Raw genomic sequence first — 20,471 nt, 5'->3', positions numbered from 1 at the left:
TGCTTTCACCATTATCTATACTGTAAGAAAGCACTGTAAGAAACAAATTTGATGTGAATTCTGCATGAGTTTTTACATTACTGCGGTATTTCGTTGAAAGCATTTCAAACTGGAACATAATGAGAAAGTAGTAACACCTCTCACTGTATTCCATTCCCTCAGAAAACAAAATTGAGGGGCACCTGGGTGGCTCAGTCGGTTGGGTGTCAACTTCAGCTCAGGTCATGATCTCACAGTTTGTGAGTTGGAGCCCCACATGCGTCTCTCTGTGCCAACAGCCTGGAGCCTGCTTCTGATTCGGAATCTCTCTCTCTGCCTCTCCCCTGCTCACACTCTGTCTGTCTCTCTCTCAAAAATAAACATTAAAAAACTTTAAAAAAGGGAGCGCCTGGGTGGCTCAGTCGGTTAAGCCTCCGACTTCAGCTCAGGTCATGATCTCGCGGTCCATGAGTTCGAGCCCTGCATCAGGCTCTGTGCTGACCGCTCGGAGCCTGGAGCCTGTTTCGGATTCTGTGTCTCCCTCTCTCTGACCCTCCCCCATTCATGCTCTGTCTCTGCCTCAAAAATAAACAAACGTTAAAAAAAATTAAAAACAACAACAACAACAACAACAAAATTGAGACTTTTAGGAGTGGACTTGAGGAAACCTGTCATGAGGTACTGAGTGCCGGTATCCTAAGTAACAAGATTTGGATTAGCATTGAAGTACCTGAGACAGAAAAGAGTGGTCAGATTTTGGATATGTTTTGGGGAGAGAAATTCCAGCACTTTTTGATGCATTTTATTTGGCAATGATTATGGCCTGAAGAGGTGAAAGGAAAACATGATTGGAAAATGTATTTCTTTATACTATAAAACTCTGATAAATTTAACAGAAAAAAAAATTATTGCTCACGTTTTTCTGCATACTCTGGGCAAGACTGCATTTGTAGTCATCATCAACAGAGCATAGTAATGACTTCTTTTTTTTAGTTTATTTGTAACATTTATTCATTTTTTGAGAGACAGAGGGAGACAGAGCGTGAGTGAGGGAGGGACAGAGAGAGAGAGAGGGAGACACAGAATCCGAAGCAGGCTCCAGGCTCTGAGCTGTCAGCACAGAGCCCGACACGGGTCTCAAACTCATGAACTGCGAGATCATGACCTGAGCTGAAGTTGGACACTTAACTGATTGAGCCACCCAAGTGCCCCTTTTTTTGGTCTATTTTGAGATAGAGTGAGAGAGTAAGAGAGAGAGAGAGCGAGAGAGAGCAAGCGGGGGAGGGGTGGAGAGAGACTGGATGTGAGCTCAAACTCACAAACCATGAGATCATGACCTAACCCAAAATCAAGAGTCGGACACTTAACTGACTAAGCCATACAGGCACCCCCACAGTAATGACTTTAAAGAGAATACCTAGATGGGAATGCAAGCTGGTGCAGCCGCTCTGGAAAATAGTATGGAGGTTCCTCAAAATACTAAACATAGAACTACCCTACGACCCATCAATTGCACTACTAGGCATTTATCCAAGAGATACAGGTGTGTTGTTTCGAAGGGACACATGCACCCCCATGTTTATAGCAGCACTATCAACAGTAGCCAAAGTACGGAAAGAGCCCAAGTGTCCATCGATGGATGAATGGATAAAGGAGATGTGGTATATATATTCAATGGAGTATCACTCGGCAATCAAAAAGAATGAAATCTTGCCATTTGCAACTACGTGGATGGAACTGGAAGGTATTATGCTAAGTGAAATTAGTCAGAGAAAGACAAAAATCATGACTTCACTCCTATGAGGACTTTAAGAGACAAAACAGATGAACATAAGGGAAGGGAAACAAAAATAATATACAAACAGGGAGGGGGACAAAACAGAAGAGACTCATAAATATGGAGAACAAACTGAGGGTTATGGGAGGGGTTGTGGGAGGGGGGATGGGCTAAATGGCTAAGGAGCACTAAGGAATCTACTCCTGAAATCATTGTTGCACTATATGCTAATTTGGAAGTAAATTTTAAAAAATAAAAAATTAAATTAAAAAAAAGAGAGAATACCTAGAAACTAGTATTCAAAAGAGACAGGATGGATAACATAGTGTCATGAGTTATGGTGTATCCAGCATTAAATAAATAGCTGCAGAGGCAAGAAGATCTACATTATTTATAATAAAGCAGCTGTGAAGAGATATGGTATTATGAAAAGAAAAAACAAACTGTAACTTTTATTACGTGTAATGGATATCGGTCAAATAACCTCACCAAAACTCAGTTTTCTCATCTGTAAAATGAGCACGTTATCATGCTTTCTCAAAAGGCTGTGGCAATCATATACAGAAAGTAACTTCAATCGGCAAACATCTGGGGCGCCTGGGTGCCTCAGTCAGTTAAGCATCCGACTTAGGTTCAGGTGATGATCTCGTGGTTCATGGGTTTGAGCCCCACACTGGGCTCTCTGCTGTCAGCACACAGCCTGCTTTGGGTCTTCTGTCCCCTTCTCTTTCTGCCCCTCTCCCACTCATATGTCCTCTCAAAAATAAACGTTTAGAGAAAAAAAGAGTTCCTTCTCACATTAAAAACTGTAAAGCATTATATTTGATACACAACGATTTAAGTACATAGATAGAATATGAGGAAAAAAGCATACAAGTGAAAAGAGATGGGTCAGAATGTTTCCCCAGAATATTTTTTTATTGTTTGACACCTATTCCATCAGCAGCCATTCATATTCGTCGCAGCTCACAAACATAAGTGGTGACTTAGGATGAGACACTCTACCCCCAGTTAACAAATCAGCCAAGTCAAATCAACCTAGCAGTCAGCAGGGCTAAGAGCCAGAAAGCTCTTTCAACAGAAAGCTCTCCCATCCATAACACTGCTATACTGGCTTTAAAATTAAAGTAGCAGAGGGAATAATAACTCCTAAATTTCAGAAAGCATCTTACCAGGGTGATGTCTCGAGAAGCTGCAGCTGCGCTCATATGCAAACTAGGCTGCCTCACAGAACTGCTGCAATCAAGGGCTCGAGCAAACGTCCCAACAGCACTGAATAATCCACAAAAACAAAGAAGAAAAATTAAGGCAACATTATTTTTTTATACTTAAAAAAACACATTTGGGTAGTGCGTGAAAATTGTAAAAGTCAGTGCTAAGGATCCAGGGGCTGCGAGCTGAGGTCTGAGTGTGAGTCTCAGCCTTGTCTGCAATGGGTGTGTGGCGCCTTGGACGAGATGCCTCAGTTTCTTCCTGTGTAGAGAACAGTGGTGGCCAAGAAGCGCACTACGTTTGTCTCTGCTACAGTTCTTTTTTGGGGCGGAGGGGGGGGGGGAGCTCGTTCCCTTCTTGCTCTTGGTGTGGTCATTTAGGGAGGATCCCCCAGAGGGGACTGCACTAGGCAATCTGCCTCGGGGACTTAAGAGAGAGGGGACATCACACTACGAAACCAAACCTCTTAAGCATCTAGCAGTCTCAGAAAGTCGTCATTCCTGAGTGTACTGGCCTCCAAGAGAGGAGGTAATCCCCTAAACAGGCAGTGGGGAATTATTTCCCATGTCCTTTTATGGTTGGGGCTCATCTTGGTCAAGACTTTTCTTTACACAGGAAAACAGGTAAATTTACACAGGTAAATAACAAATATAGCTGTCAGGTGGGTATGTGCTATGGAGAAGAAGAAGAAGAAAAAAAAGAAAAGTCAAACAAGTTCTTAGATGTTTGAGAATCAAATATCCAATGAAAAGTATTTTCTTTAAGATTTAAGCATTGACAAGCCAATTAACTATATATGGGTCATTATAATGAAATTGAGAAAAAGTGATTTGTGTGCCATAAAGAAGGGAAAGATCTATCATGAAATGCCATGGAGCAACCAATTTGGTATTCAACTGTGCTCAAAAAATGAGCCGTAAGTGAGCTGCAGAGTTTGACTATTACTGCAAAACAAGTTCTGACCACTTTTTTTTAGCCTAAATTGTGAAATCCCAGGAACATTTTTACCTTGAAATGAGGTATCATCAATTGCAGCAATTCTTCCTATAAATAGGGCTCAAGATGTAATAGGTTTCCACTTAAAAAACAAAACAATTACCACAACACTTTTTTTCACTTAATGATTTAGAAGGCCTTCCCATAAAGCGTGAAATAAACATTTAGACCTGCTGCTTGTTGTATTTCATTTTATTTTGTTATTATTTTAATTTCTTCTCTCCCTTTGTTGTGTTTTAAGCATGTTAGCTGAGGAAAATTTTTTAATGTTCTGATTAACATAGAACACACATGCATAAAAACACACATTGCACAGCTATGCAGTAACTGCAAGGTGAAGCCATCCATGTCACTAACACCCAGCTCAGGGTACAGCAACCGCACCCCAGTAGACTCCTCCTGCTCCTTCCCAATCTGTCATCTCTCCTTCGTCCCAAAAGAGAACCACCATCATGGATTCTAACATCACGGGTTAGTTTTGCTCATTTGAAAACTTAACAGAAGCACATACTATGTACTCTTTTCACATGCAGCTTCTTCTGTTCAAAATTATGTCTGTGGGCTCACCCACACTACTGGTTATAGAGGCGTTCATTCATTTTCCTTGCTATGGAGCATTCCTTTCTATGATGCCCCCTCCCCCTCTGTTGTTGATGGACATCAATGCCCAGTTTGGGGCTACTCTGGGTAGTGCCATGAATGCCATCTGTATATGCGACTTTTGGTGCACAGGGGTATGTATGCAATTCTGCTGAGTATACAGTCAGGAGTGAAACTCAAAGGATGTGTGTGTAGGTCAGATGAGAGCAAAGTGGTTATACCAACTTACACTCGCACCACCACAACAGCAGGGTGCTGGCTGCTCTACCTCTTTACCAATGTTTGGCACTTTCAAATTTTCACCATTCTGGTGGAATGTGCAGTGGTATTTGATTATGGTCTTAATTTGTATTTTAGACCATTTAAAAAAACAAAAATAAAAATGGAGGGGGCGCCTGGGTGGCTCAATTGGTTGAACATCTGACTCTTGATTTCAGCTCAGGTCATGATCTCAGAGTCCTGGGATCAAGCCCCACATCGGGCTCTGTGCTGAGGATCCAGCCAGCTTAAGATTCTCTCTCTCTAGGGGCACCGGGGTGGCTTAGTCAGTTGAGTGGCTGGCTTCAGCTCAGGTCATGACCTTGTGGCCCATGAATTTGAGCCCCGCGTCAGGCTCTGTGCTGACAGCTCAGAGTCTGGATCCTGCTTCAGATTCTGTGTCTCCCTCTCTCTCTCTCTGCCCTTCCCCGACTCCACTCTGTTTCTCTTTCTCTCTCTTTCTCAAAAATGAATAAATGTTAAAAAAAAAAAAATTAAAGATTCTCTCTCTTTCTCTAAAAAAAGAAAAAAAAATGAAAAAGGCACCAGGTGCATCTCCTTGGTGTCTTTCATGCTGGCTTGAAGGAAAAAGGAAAAAACAAAGAAAACCAAATTTGAAACTGCAATGTCTACTAAATAATCCCAGATCTGGGTAACCTGCCTGGAGTCCAGGCCAGCGGCTCCACCAAGGATTCATTTCCACTCTCAAATCTTCAATTCCTCGATCTACTGACTGGCTTCCCCAGCAATGTACATCAGGTCTCCATCCGAGCACCAGTGGCTAGGTGTCTGAGTGCTGGAGTCCAAACGCCTGGCTGCTGACATGACGTGTGACTTCCATGGTGCCAGGCACCATGAACAGTGCTGTCACGTCAACTGTGCTGTCATGTCAGGGTGCGCTGAGACCCTTTTATCCTTTGGGTCATGAAGAAAGTTCAACAGAAAATTAGAGAACATAATGGAGACCCTTGTGATCACATCTGTATCTACTGGGTTCTAATATTTTGCCAGACTTGATTCATTGTTTAAGGAAATAAATATTAGAAATGTTGTTAGAGCCTCCTATATACATCTCCCACATCATACATACACATGACATACATATTCATCTATATGGCCATTAATGAAAACATGGTTTGTTCATGGTATAACTTTTTAAGTGATCATACTGTGTGTATCCTCACTCAACATTAGTTTTGAGATTTATCTCTTTGCTATATATCCCTCGAATTCATTCATTTTCATTATTGAATATACTTCAATTCACTTACCAAGTGCTTGTTGACATATTCTTAGGGTTTTTTTCCCCCAATTTTCCACTATTTACACTGCTATGATACACTCACTTACTTGCTGCTTTGCAGTAACTCCGCCATGAATATCATTTACTTTTATAATTGAAACAATAAAAATACATTTTTGTCCCATTCATTTTCTCAAAGGGTGTGTGGTGGGTCAAGTGCAGGAGAGCCAGCCAGTCAGGCAGCCAGGCTTAAGGCTCTCAAAGAAAGTTATACGCTTAGCAACAGGCCCTCCTCATACGTGGGTGCAGTAAGAGGAAGGCAAGATGCACATCACTATGGACACCTGAACAATCCCCATCTAGCGTGAAAGAGGTAACTGCTTTAATTAAAGATATGGGGATTCAGGTGATGAATTTCATCTTCATACTGTTCTGTAGTGCCCAAAGTTTTACCAGAAGAAATTATTATTTTCTTAATTGGTAAATTAATAAATATATTTTCAAACAAAAACTAACAATCATACTTAGGAGGTGGCATGATATATATTTCGGCTTTCTTACTTAACTAGAAAAAGAATACAACCAATGGAAAAGGTAGAATACAAAGAAAGAAACATACATACACCTATAAATTCTTACAAAAAGAAATTTCTTGGAGTTGGGGGTGGTACAGTTGGGTTAAATGCCCAACTCTTGATCTCAGCTCAGGTCACGATCTCACAGTTCGTGAGTTTGAGCCTCACATCGGGCTGTGTGCTGACCCTGCTTAGATTCTCTCTCTCCCTCTTTTTCTCTCTTTGCCACGCCCCCGTTTGTGCGCACGCGCTGTCAAGTAAAATGAACAAACTTAAAAAAAAGAAAAATGTTTAAAAAAAGAAATTTCTTGACTCAACAGTGCCATACTTACCGTGCTACAACTAAAAACTGGTCAATCTGTCGATCTGTAAGTGGGCTATTTGGATCCCAGACTTTAACTTCCAATTTGGACTGTTCCCTCTCATCTGATTCTCCTGTCCGAGAACAAAGGAAATGGAGTCTTGTTACTTAACAAGGCAACCGTTGCATTCCGTCGAGGACTGTGGGCACTACCGCGTTCAAAATTTGGTACATTCTTTCAGCAGATGGACAACATTTTGTAAAGTGAACACTGATAATAATACAACGAAACCAACCGCAGCAGATCTTCATTTAGTTAGTAGCATGTATTTCCTGAGTACTTGCATGTGTGAGGCACTAAACCTCATGCTGAGGGATATAAAAACAAAACAAAAAGCACGCCTGCTATGAGACGCTTTCACTGGTAAAACTAACACATAAGTAACTATGATACAAACGAAAAGAAACGTGTCATAAGGACATACAGAAAAGGCTGTAAAATTCTGACAATGAGAGGAATCACTTCAGACAAGCTAGGGAATGATGTCATAAAGGGCGTGGTATTTCTGCTAAGAACTGAAGGCTCTGATTGCACCAGCAGGGAGAAGGACTTAAAGTAAGAAATAAGAATGTGAGCAAAGTCAGGCGGCTTTAAGATGTGACAGAAAAACAGCTCATTTTGTCACGAGCACATTAAAGGGAATGAGAGTAGATAACTAAAAGAAGGTTACGAACATAGTACTGAAGATTCTACACAGATTTTACTTCGGGGCAATGAAAAGCACCAGCCTTTTCAGTAGGTGAGTGGCAAGACCAGAAGGAAACTTCATACCTCACACTTAGCAATGATATGTGATGAAGACAAAATATAGTGCTGACGCTGATGACAGAGAGCAAAGACAGGAGACATGTGTAGCAGGTAAATTTCAAGTCTTGAGAACTGCATGCATAGCGCTGGCATTAACAGAAAGCAGGAATGCTAGCAGGGCTGAGGAAAAGACTGACAATAATGCAGGATGCTTGCTTTATTTTAGGAATCTCTCACAAGGAGATAGAACTGTCAGGCGGGACTCAATGTCAAGACAAAGGATAGTAACGGAAAAGAGATGTGGGAGGCAACTGGAAGTCCGATTTACAGCTACGGATTTCTTATTAGGCTGGGGACTGATTTTGGCTTTGTTTAGCTTTTGATTTATGAGGCAGAATGCCTTGCACTGGCTGATACACTCTGAAGCTAAACATCCCTGGTGACTGACAATCCTAGGCTATGAGCCTCTAATGTGCTCAGTCCTAGCATAGGAGCAAGCAGGAATCAGAGGCTCAACAGGAGAAAGGGGGTGGAGGAGGGTGGCAAGGACCCAGCCTTTCCACCTGCAGTCTCCTAAGTCAGCCACTGCAGTCAGGGTGGGGCTTGCCCTGCCTTGTTCAAAGGCAGGTAACCACAGAGCCAATCTCCACCCCCAACATAAAGAAGCACAAGCAGAGCAGAGCGAGTACTAGATCTAAAGTGTTTGAAAGGACTTTGGTTTTCATTGGTTTTTGCTTACAATTCTCAGCAACCTAAGCCAAGACATTCAACATCACCTCACAGTTAAAAGCCAAAAGATTTGCAAACTGTATGAAACTTGAGAGCAGAATCACACAATTACACTTCCCTGTAATCTTCAAAAAATAAAACTTAAGATAAATGATAACAGTACGAAAGATAATAATGGTAAATAACACAGGATGATTAAATGATGATGGTATCCAGTATTAAGCCCCTGTCACATTATATACTCCAGAATGTAATGATAAAACTGGTATTTACGTTTCAAATATAAGTTAATTAAGTTGACACATTTCAATCCTATCCATACACTCTACAGCATATAGCAGAAAGAGAATTCTGTGTAAGAATTCTAAACAGGGGCACCTGGTGGCTCAGTCAGTTAAGTGTCTAGACAACTTTGGTTCAGGTCTTGATCTCACGGTTTGTGGGTTCGAGCCCCATATTGGGCTCTGCGCTAACAGCTCAGAGCCTGGAGCCTGCTTCAGATTCTGTGTCTCCCTCATTCTCTCTCTGCTCCTCCTCTGCTTGTGCTGTCTCTCAAAAATAAACATTAACAAAAATATAGCAGCAACAACCAAAACAAAATAATAAATACAGAAATGTTCCTGGGGTGCCTGGGTGGCTCAGTCAGTTAAGTGCCTGACTTCGGCTCAGGTCACGATCTCACAGTTCGTGAGTTCAAGCCCCGCATCGGGCTCTGTGCAGATAGCTCAGAGCCTGGAGCCGGCTTCGGATTCTGTGTCTCCCTCTCTCTCTACCCCTCCCCCACTCACGCTCTTTTTGTCTCAAAAATAAATAAACATCAAAAAAATTAAAAAAAAAATTTAATGAAATTTTCCATATCTTGGGGTGCCTGGGTGGCTCACTTGGTTAAGTGTCCAACTCTTGATTCTGGCTCAAGTCATGATATCACAGTTGTGAGATTGAGCCCTGCATCAGATTCTGTGCAGTAATCTTTGGAATGGTCTTGGTGACTATGGTATGAGCCAGAGATGGGACCAAGAATACTGGTCATGTTCATGCTAGTCATTGCAATAATCTCACCTCACTCTTTCATTTATGATAATCCAGGCAATCAGTCCAGTCCCAGTCTCATCCCACACCAGCTTACGTACATCTTCCTAATCTCTGAATTCTTAAAAAATGTATTTACCAACTAATTACATGAATGTATATATAGCACCTTATTTTTGCTTCATAAATTTTTCATAATTTTGAAAAAAATACAGATTTAGCAATGATTTTAAATGTGGTATCCTTAATCCTCCAGCTACCTCAAATTTTAAGATTTCTATTAAATATGGATGAAAGAAGAAAAGAAACGAACAAAGAAAAAGAAAAAAAGAAAAAAGAAAATTCGGACCAAGTACTTCTTCAGTATAATCACCTAAAAATATATAATAGAGTTCAAAGCCTCTGAAGAACTAAAGCTATATGGAAATCATCTTATAGGCTCTTTCCTGGATAATTAGAAATATTCTTTGTTCTAAACACAATTCATTTTCTTTGCACCAATCATCAGAGTACAATACTTGTCATGCTATTATTAAATTCAGAAACACACAAAGATGCCATTAGTCACCATTTTTATTCAATATTGTTCTCAAAGTTCTGGCCAATGTTTTACATTATCAATCAAAGGAATGATGAGTTACTAGAGACAAATACTGTACATCATTTACATGTGGGATCTAAAAAAGCAATACTCATAAAAACCAGAGAGTAGGGGCGCCTGGGTGGCTCAGTCGGTTAAGCGGCCGACTTCGGCTCAGGTCATGATCTCGCGGTCCGTGAGTTCAAGCCCCGCGTCGGGCTCTGTGCTGATAGCTCAGAGCCTGGAGCCTGTTTCAGATTCTGTGTCTCCCTCTCTCTGACCCTCCCCCGTTCATGCTGTCTCCCTCTGTCTCAAAAATAAATAAATTTAAAAAAAAATAAAATAAAAAATAAACCAGAGAGTGGAACAGTGGTTACCAGGGGCTGGAGTGTAGGGAAATTGAAAAGGGAAAGATGTTGTTTTGGGATACAAATTCCAACTACTAGAAAAGTAAGTCCTGGAGATCCAATGCATAGCATAGTGACTATAGTCAATAATACTATAAACTTCAACGTTGGTAAGAGACTAGATCTTAATTGTTCCTGCAACAAAAAAGAAAGGATAATTATACGATGTGATAGCGGTGTTAGCTAAGCTATGGTAGTAATCGCATTGCAACATATAAAGTCAGCAAATCAACACTCTGTACACAAACTTACACAATGTTATGTGTCAGTTATATCTCAATAAAAATATCTTATAAAAAATAAGGAACTAGAAAATATCTATATAAAAGTAACTAGAATGGCACAATAAAAATAGAACATAAAAAATCCAGTGCCATTCCAAAGAAAATATAATGTAAAAAAAATTTTTTTGTTGCTGTAATAGAAAATATAACACTAAGAAACAAAACTGGAGTTATGTTTATATAAAACAAAACTTTTTTTTTTAAATGTTTATTTTTGACAGAGAGAGACAGAGCATGAGCAGGGGAGGGGCAGAGAGAGAGAGGGACACAGAATCTGAAGCAGGCTCCAGGCTCTGAGCTGTCAGCACAGAGCTGGACACGGGGCTCGAACTCACGGACCACAAGATCATGACCTGAGCCGAAGTCGGACACTCAACCGACTGAGCCACCCAGGCGCCCCTAAAACAAAACTTTTAAAGAAACTTTCAAAGAAGATAACTTGATTAAAAAAGAGTAAAGATTTAAAATCCTAAGGATATCATTTTTGTACAAGTATACCAACAGGCTAAATTTCACAAAATTTACTTTGAAAGCCAATAAAATAATTTGAATAGTAATCACCACAAATCCAAGAATAATAATAAAAGAATTAACTAGGGGCACCCAGGTGGCTTAGTCAGTTAAGCATCCAACTCTTAATTTTGGCTCAGGTCATGATCTCATGGTTCGTGAGTGAGTTCGAACTCCACACTGGGCTCTGTGCTGACAGCAGGGAGCTTGCTTGGGATTTGCTCTCTCCTTCCTTCTCTGCCCCTCCTCCTCTCGTGCTTTTCTCTCTCTCAGGATAAATAAATAAACTAACAAAAAAAAATTAACTAAACTGGATGGGACTATAATATATAACAATAGTAAATAAATAATTTACTGGCACAAAAATAAACAAAAGCATAGATGTAGACTAGATCACACAATTTATACTTCAAAATTAAGTATTACTTTTTTTAAGTTTATTCGTTTATTTAGAGAGCAAGTGGGGGAGGGGCAGGGAGAGGGAGGGAGAGCGAATTCCCAGAGAATTCCACAATTAGTGCAGAGTCCAATGTGGGGCTTGAACTCATGAACCATGAGATGATGACCTGAGTCAAAGTTGGACACATAACCAGACACTGTCTAACGTCCTCTGCCCCAAGTGAGAATTACTGTTCTACACGGTTGTAATTAACACCTGCTTACAACCAATGGGTGGTTTGTAAGTTAGTTAACATCCACCACATTTGTTGCAAAGTATATTCTGCAAAATTACACACTAAAAAAAATAGGGCTGTGGAAAATAAAACTATGAAAACCTATTAAACTCGGTAAGCAGAGCATTAAAAAGAAGTAATAATCATAATAAAACTACTAGCACAGTTACATCCCCACTGACATTTGCAACAAAAACAATGGTTGGTTGACTCTTTTATCTCCTTAAATCCTGGACTCATACCTCCTCCAGGGAGATGTAAGGTCGTATACAGCTTCTACATAATTAAAAAAACAAAAAACAGGGTACAGGTTTTTTTTTTTTTTTTTTTTTTAAACAATAGGGGGAAAATATCGTCAAAGCCCCCTTCATCTGTAACTCTTAAGCTTCCACACATAGTTTTATCATAGTGGAAAGTGCCACAGATTTTGAAGGTGCTAAACCAGCCTTTACATGCACTAGAGGAAAGCACTTCTTGCAGAATTTGCATCTTTTTTTTTTCCTCTTAAACTGTCTTCATCTGTGAGAATACCTGCTTCCTTGACTGCTGAGAAAAGTCTCATATAAATTGACCCACTTCCACGCCGTACTGACATTTCCCTATTTATCAACTGCATCTGAATTAACTGCAGCAGAAGAGATTATACGAATTTAATTCTTATAACTCTCAAAGACAGACATGTCTTGAAATGCCCAAATATCAACAAGAGTTATTTAACTGATGGCAGGAGACAGTGGTGGCCAGGGGAGAAGCAACTGTGGCAGTGAACATGAGTGTCGGGCACTTTGCTAAATGCTTTACAGGTCACTTCCTCGGATCATCACAACACTGTGATGTGTGCGCATACATATTATTCTCTTTTCAAAGAAGAGGAAATGGGGGTGCCTGGGTGGCTCAGTGGGTTGGATGTCCGGCTTCAGCTCAGGTCATGATCTCGCAGTTTCTGAGTTCAAGTCCCACGTTGGGCTCTGTAATGACAGCTGAGAGCCTGGAGCCTGCTTGGGATTCTGTGTCTCCCTCTCTCTCTCTCTGCCCCTCCCCACTCCTGCTCTGTCTCTCTCTCTCTCTCTCACTCTCTCTAAAATAAACAAACATAATAAATAAATAAATAAATAAATAAATAGGAGGAAATGGGAACTTAGAGGGGTTAGTTTTCCCAAGGTGACTCAGCTAAACATATTATTGCCAGGTTTTGCACAAACCTACAAACCCATAGTCATTTTAGTTTATTAATTTAATGTTACTATAATACTGTTTTGCAGTTACAAATTTTAATTAATATGTAAAAAGATTTTGTTGACACTTTCAGTATTACAGTGAAATAATAATTCAAAACTTCCCACGTTATGACATCTTTTTCAATGGGAAATTCTCCAGGTGGTTATTTCAAACGCAACGGAAGATTTAAAATCTCAAAGAAACCTTTATCTTCCCTTGCAAACTACATACTGGTCTTTCCAGATCTCAAGAGTTTGTTAGATGGTGGGTAGCCATAAGCGAACTTTTAAATTCTGAAACTACAAAAAGATTTATTCACTAGCAAGACAAATGCCACAACAACGTCTTAGAATCCCAAGACACATTCACAAACAAAGCAAGCCTGTTATATATTCTGGCACGGTGTTGATGCTGCCACCTACTGGGGGTATTAATTCAGGTTCTATATCCCATGCCAATGCAAACTGGAATATGGCCACTGGTCAAAATGTACCCACTCAAGAGTATCAAAAGGGTTAGTAAACACAGACTCTGGCAACTCCTAAACATCTGTTGAGTATGGTATTTTCTGTATTCAATTTCCCTGCAAACAGGTACTAGCTACGTATATGAAGGTAATGTCATATTTTCCTTTTTTTTTTTAAGTTTTTATTTATTTTTGAGAGAGAGAAAGAGAGAGACAGAGAGAGACAGAGCTCGAGTAGGAGAAGGGCAGAGAGAAAAAGGGAGACACAGAATCTAAAACAGGCCCCAGGCTCTGAGCTGTCAGGACAGAGCCCAATGTGGGGCTCGAACCTGTGAACTGCGAGATCATGACCTGAGTCCAAGTTGGTGCTTAACCGACTAAGCCACCCAGGAGCCCTACAAGAAATATAACTGTTGGTATACCCATTTGTCACCCTATACCCTCTTCCCTGAAAATGTATTACTCACAAAAAAGGAAGCTCTTTATATCTTGCATCTAGTTAGTTGCCTGATTACAAGTGAAATGAAACATCTTGGATATGCTAAATGCTTTAGGCTCAAATAAGAATCCAACGTGACTTCTTCATTTATGATGAAAAATGTGGTGTTTTTCTTTGTTACAGATGAATACTTACAGCTAACAAATTATAAACTTAAAAATAAACTTAACGAGAAATGTATAGAATCTATATGACTACAACTATATTGAGAAAAAACATTAACATAGGGAAAGGGAAAGAGAGAGAGAGAGAGAGAGAGAAGTGAACCATAAGAGACTCTTAACTCTAGAGAAGAAACTGAGGGTTGATGGACAAGGTGGGTGGGAGACAGGCTAAATGGTGATGGGTATTAAAGAGGGCACTTTTTGTGATGAATACTGGGTGTTATATGTAAGTGATGAATCACTGAATTCTACAACCGAAACCAATTTTACCATATATGTTAAATAACTTGAAACGAGAAAGAAAAAAAAAAAAAAAAGAAAAAGAAAAACAAAACCACAAGACCCAAAAGTAGCCTTGAAGAAAGAAAAAAAAAAAAATCCCTTATTTCTAATTAAGACTTTTCAAAACCATCAAAAGTCTGTTCCCTCTAAATTAACTGAAACTCCAACAGACATACTTAAGAAAGATTCAAACTGATAATAAAATTTATTTGGAAAAATAAGAGGAGAATTAGCCTCACCAGATATTACCACACACTACAAAGTCACTATAATTAAAAGTGTGAGTTATTAGAGCATTAACAGGCAAACAGACCAGTGGGACAGAATAAAAATCTCAGAAACAGACCCATGTAGACACAGAGAAACAGACTCAATATTATGAAATGACCGGTTGCCTCCCAAAGGAATAAATAATATTAATACAATTTCAGTCCGAATTCTAATGAAATCTGGAGGGAAGAATTTGACAAACTGATGAAAAACTTCAACAGTCAGGGGGCAAAAAATCTCTGAGATGAGACACCTCCCCACACTGACACACACACAGAGGATATTTTAAAGAACAATGAAGGGAAACTTGTTCTATAATAAGAGACAGATAAACTTGGATCTATCATCTATTACACAATGAAACATTGAATACAATTTCATGGATCTATACATACAGTAGCTATATAACAAACTGGAGAACATGTTAAATTAATAACAGTATTTAACAGTGGGCAAAGAGGGATGATCTAAGGGACTACTTTTTGTTTTCAGTTACTTGCACTTTCACTTTGCAAATTATTGCACAATTTGCAATAAAGTAATTTTAAAATCTAAAAACTGGGAAGAAGCAAAGAAAATACAGTGGAGCCCTCATTGTTAACCTATGTTGCAAAGGGACTTCGTCAAAGACCCCTCTAACTGTGTGGTTTATCTGGCGATTCTGACTATATGATGAAGAGACAGGACTCAGAAAGAAGCACTGAACAGCAGCCTTCAGCATGTAATTCTCTCAATCCTGAGAGTTACTGGGGTATCTCAAGAGATTCAATGGGGACTTCTCTCCCACCTCATCCCTAATAGCCAGGCTTTTCTTATTTTATTTACGGTCATATTGTAGGGTGTTTCATCTGGACAAAGGATTCCATTACCTAAATAAAGTTTGTAACCACCCACCCAAAAGACTGCCAGGAGAAACACTATATTAAAGGCAATTAAGACTTGTTGATGAGGGGTGCCTGGGTGGCTCACTTAAGCCTAGGATTCGACTCTTGATTTCAGCTCAAGTAATGATCTCAAGTTCTGAGATGGAGCCTGGTGTCGGGCTCCATGCTGAGCATGGAATCTGCTTGGAATTCTCTCTCTCTCTCCCTCCCTCCCCCACTCACTCTCTCTCATGTGTACATGCTCTCTCACTCTCTAAATAAGTATATAAACATTTAAAAAATCTATTAAATAAAAGATCTATTATATAAATGAACATTTAGTCACATTTTTTAAACATAAAGTTTGCCCTTGTCAGAGAAGTGGTGCAATTCTTCAAATGCTACAAGCTGTTAAGAATCATTCCTCTTACAAATAAGAACTTCAAGGGGCGCCTGGGTGGCGCAGTCGGTTAAGCGTCCGACTTCAGCCAGGTCACGATCTCACGGTCCGTGAGTTCGAGCCCCGCGTCGGGCTCTGGGCTGATGGCTCAGAGCCTGGAGCCTGTTTCCGATTCTGTGTCTCCCTCTCTCTCTCTGTCCCTCCCCTGTTCATGCTCTGTCTCTCTCTGTCCCAAAAATAAATAAACGTTGAAAAAAAAAAAATTAAAAAAATTAAAAAATTAAAAAATTAAAAAAAAAAAAATTAAAAATTAAAAAAAAAAAAAAGAACTTCAAGTCTGGTTTGAGAAGAACCATAGAATAAATTATTGCATTTTATGTATCATTTTGTTTCCTAAAATCTTTTTTTTTTTTTTTTTTTAATATTCTAATCTAGGTAGAGACTCCTGGGTGGCTAGTCGGTTGAGCGTCTGACTCTTGATTTCAGCTCAGGTCATGATCCCAGGGTCATAGGATCAAGCCCTGCATGGGGCTCCATGTTGAGCGTGGAACCTGATTAAATTTTCTCTCTCTCTCTCTCTCTCTCTCTCTCTCTCTCTCTCCCCCCCCCACCCCCCGTCCCTCTGTCCAGCTCATGCTCTTTCTAAAAAAAAAAAATGCTTGGGAATGCAAGCTGGTGCAGCCGCTCTGGAAAACAGTAAGGAGGTTCCTCAAAAAACTAAAAATAGAACTACCCTACGACCCAGCAATTACACTACTAGGCATTTATCCAAGGGATACAGGTGTGCTATTTCGAAGGGACACATGCACCCCCATATTTATAGCAGCACTATCAACAATAGCCAAAGTACGGAAAGAGCCCAAATGTCCATCGATGGATGAATGGATAAAGAAGAGGTGGTATATATAGACAATGGAGTATTACTCGGCAATCAAAAAGAATGAAATCTTGCCATTTGCAACTACGTGGCTGGAACTAGAGGGTATTATGCTAAGTGAAATTAGTCAGAGAAAGACAAAAATCATAGGACTTCACTCCTATGAGGACTTTAAGAGACAAAACAGATGAACATAAGGGAAGGGAAACAAAAATAATATACAAACAGGGAGGGGGACAAAACAGAAGAGACTCATAAATATGGAGAACAAACTGAGGGTTACGGGAGGGGTTGTGGGAGGGGGGATGGGCTAAATGGGGAAGGGGCACTAAGGAATCTACTCCTGAAATCATTGTTACACTAGATGCTAACTAATTTGGATGTAAATTTTAAAAAATTAAAATAAAATTAAAAAAAATTCTACTCTAGGTAGATATGCTTTCCAAATAACATTACACTAACCAGACTTTATGCCTTTCAGGGGTAAATACCATATTTAAATAGTTTTCTGGATAACAGGAACTTGTGAGTTTCCATGATCTGATTCTTCTGCCCAGTGTTACTTGAAACATCCCAACTTCATGACTTGGTTCAGCATTTATCTCTCCACGAGCAATACACAATTTCTAGGCTTTCTATACATCAGGGCATATGCTCAGTGCTCAAGGGAGAACCACACAATCAATACCTGAGTGTTGATTTTAAAATTTCTGAAGTCAAACAATAAAAAATAGTGTAAAAGATAACATGAACGACTGATCTCCACAGTTCAAAGATGGGAGGGACTGGGGTTCAGGAAGGAGTGACAAAGGCTGCTGAGGGGATGCGGAACTTGGGCTGGGGGCCTACACACACATGAGCACTAAGGACCTTCCTGGCTTTTGGCCTGTGCACGGATGGACTTGCCGAACTACCTCACTTGGAACATATGCTTTTGTCCAAAACTCACAGAACTGCTCACTAAAAACGGGGGGATGTACTATATATAAATCATACCTTAATTAAAACAAGGGAAAACCCACCACCTGTCAATGACTACCTGGAAGACAATTAGGCATTCTGTATAAAATTTCAGACATACATGCCCTAAGACTCAGCAATTCTACTTTATTTGCCAGTTATATCCAGAGCACAAAATTATCCATTATACTCATTACAGCACTGTTTATAAATTTTAAAAATCAAGCTTTTGGAGGGGGGAATAAAATGTTTAGTGAACAATTAGGTACAGAGATAGAAGTCTAACATCAAACATTAAGGACTAAAGATGTAAAAATTCCTTCTGGAAGATAAACTGATTTGCACAGATGAGAACATCAATGAATGCAATCTCTCAACCTATAATAAACTGATTCACTACTCTCAATCTGTTCAAAATCATTTCCAAACGCAGGTGAGTGCAGACATGGCGTTCTGTTCTTCAAGCTTAATCTTTATTGACTGACTTTTCCTGGCACTTAAGTTCAGGAAAACACAGATGACTGTAGCCTGGCATTATTCACAGCCACCACTGACACCAACGTGTACAATTCTCACACTCTATCTTGAGTATCTATTGATTTAACTCTTCTGCATACATTTTCTTAGAAGTATGACAAGGAAAAGAGAGAGAAGAACATATGGAAGAACTCCTATGTTTTTATAAAAATTTAGATTGGGGTGCCTGGGTGGTTCAGTCCGGTAAGCGTCCAACTTCAGCTTAGGTCATGATCTCACCGTTCGAGAGTTCAAGCCCCGCATCGGGCTCACTGCTATCAGTGCAGGGCCCATTTCAGATCCTCTGTCCCTCCTTCTCTCTGGCCCTCCTCTACTCGCACTATTGCTCTCTCTCAAAAATAAACATTTAAAAAAAAGTTTATTTTAGTAATCTCTACACCCAACATGGGGCTTGATCTCACGACCCCGAGATCATAGTCATATGCTCCTCCGACTGAGCCAGCCAGGCACTCCTGGCAGCACTTGTATGTTTTAATAATCAGGGGGCAAAAACAAAAAGTGAAGGCCTTTTGGTGAGTAACGCAAATCGTAAAGACCTTAAAGGAAAAGACTAAGAAAGCCCAAACTTTTGTATGATAAAGAATATACTTAAATTTAAAGTCACTATTAAAAAATTTTTAATCAAATAATTAGGTCTGTGGGGGAGAGGTTTATAATCCTTGTAGACAAGGTAAATACTTCTGTGTTTGCTTACCTTTAGTAGTCAAGTAATTCTTGCCAATGCATAAAAAGATAAACAACCAAGTAGAAAAAGCACAAGATGGGGCACCTGGGTGGCTCAGTCCATTCGGTGTCCGACTCTTGATTTCAGCTTGGGTCATGATCTCACGGTTGTGGGACTGAGCACCATATTGGGCTCTGTGATCAACTTGGAGCCTGGTTAAGGGAAAAACCCTTTCTCTCACCCTCTCCCTCTGCCCTTCTCCGGCTTGCATGTGCATTCTCTCCCTCTTCCTCACCCTCTCTCTCTCTCTGAAAAAAAGAGTGTGCCTGGGTGGCTCAGTCAGTGGGGCGTCCGGATCTTGATTTCAGTTCACGTCATGATCTCATAGCCGTGTGATCGAGCCCTGAGCCAGGCTCTGTGCTGACAGCACCAAGTCTGCTTGGGATTCTCTCTTTACTCTTTCTGCCCCTTCTCTGCTCTCATGTGAGCTCTCTCTCAAAATAAATAAACTTTACAGTGAAAGAAAGAAAGAAAGAAAGAAAGAAAGAAAGAAAGAAAGAAAGAAAGAAAGAAAGAAAAAGAAAGAAAGAAAGAAAGAGGTGCCTGGGTGGCTCAGTCGGCTAGACATCCGACTTCAGCTCAGGTCATGATCTCATGGTCTGTGAGTTCGAGCCCCGTGTCAGGCTCCGTGCTGACAGCTCGGAGCTCAGAGTCTGGAACCTGCTTCGGATTCTGTGTGTGTGTGTGTGTCTGTCCCTACCCCCACTCATGCTCTGTCTCTCAAAAATAAATAAACATTAAAAAAAAAAAAAAAGAAAAAGAAAATGTCCAAGAAATTTAAAGGCTAAAGATAACTAGGGCAAGCATAATTTCAATTTTAAAACAAAACAAAACAAAAAACTCTAAGACAATTATATATAAAAATGTGGCTTAAAAATGGAGGGTGAAAAAATTCCTCATAATCAGTGTTGGTGAAAGCACCTGGTTCTTTCATACTATAGTAACAGTCGTTTTGAAGAGCAAAGGAGCATTTTCAATATGTAAAATGTATATACCATTTCACTTCCAAGAAGTTATGCTTGAAAAAAATATATAGGTATAGCTTTTCTAGCAGCATCAATTTGTAACATCGAAAACATAAATGCCTAAAAGTCTACCAATAGGGGGCTGGAAGAGGGAATTATAGTACATCCACGCAAATTTAAGACCTGCACAGTTAGTGGAAAGAATAAAAGTCACTGTACTCATAGGGAAAAGTACTAAAGTTACGCGGTTAACTGAAGAAAGCAGTTGCAGAGTAACACATGCA

At 39.9% G+C, this 20,471-nt stretch overlaps 1 protein-coding gene and 1 long non-coding RNA gene across 10 annotated transcripts in view; one reads left to right on the top strand and one right to left on the bottom strand.

Moving 5' to 3' along the window:
• MTA3 (metastasis associated 1 family member 3) overlaps positions 1 to 20,471 on the bottom strand; it is a 226,700-nt gene that overhangs the window by 71,778 nt on the left and 134,451 nt on the right. For all 9 annotated transcript variants that reach the window (XR_009616011.3, XM_078444770.2, XM_078444774.2 and 6 more), the window contains exons 7-8: positions 6,973 to 7,075; positions 2,929 to 3,028 (exon numbers count right to left, since the gene is read on the bottom strand). Coding sequence is in view for 8 of the 9 variants with exons in the window: in XM_078444770.2 (XP_078300896.1) it covers positions 2,929 to 3,028; positions 6,973 to 7,075 (203 nt within the window). In the remaining variant the exon portion in view is untranslated. The remainder of the gene's footprint in view (positions 1 to 2,928; positions 3,029 to 6,972; positions 7,076 to 20,471) is intronic.
• On the top strand, positions 7,449 to 10,060 carry LOC132691912 (uncharacterized). The gene is made up of 2 exons (XR_009616074.1): positions 7,449 to 7,741; positions 9,764 to 10,060. It is a non-coding gene; the product is annotated as an uncharacterized LOC132691912 (long non-coding RNA).

This window comes from Panthera onca, chromosome A3 (genome assembly GCF_046562875.1).
Source record: "Panthera onca isolate mPanOnc1 chromosome A3, mPanOnc1 haplotype 2, whole genome shotgun sequence".
NCBI lineage: Eukaryota > Metazoa > Chordata > Mammalia > Carnivora > Felidae > Panthera > Panthera onca.
This window is presented reverse-complemented; position numbering and strand designations above follow the sequence as displayed.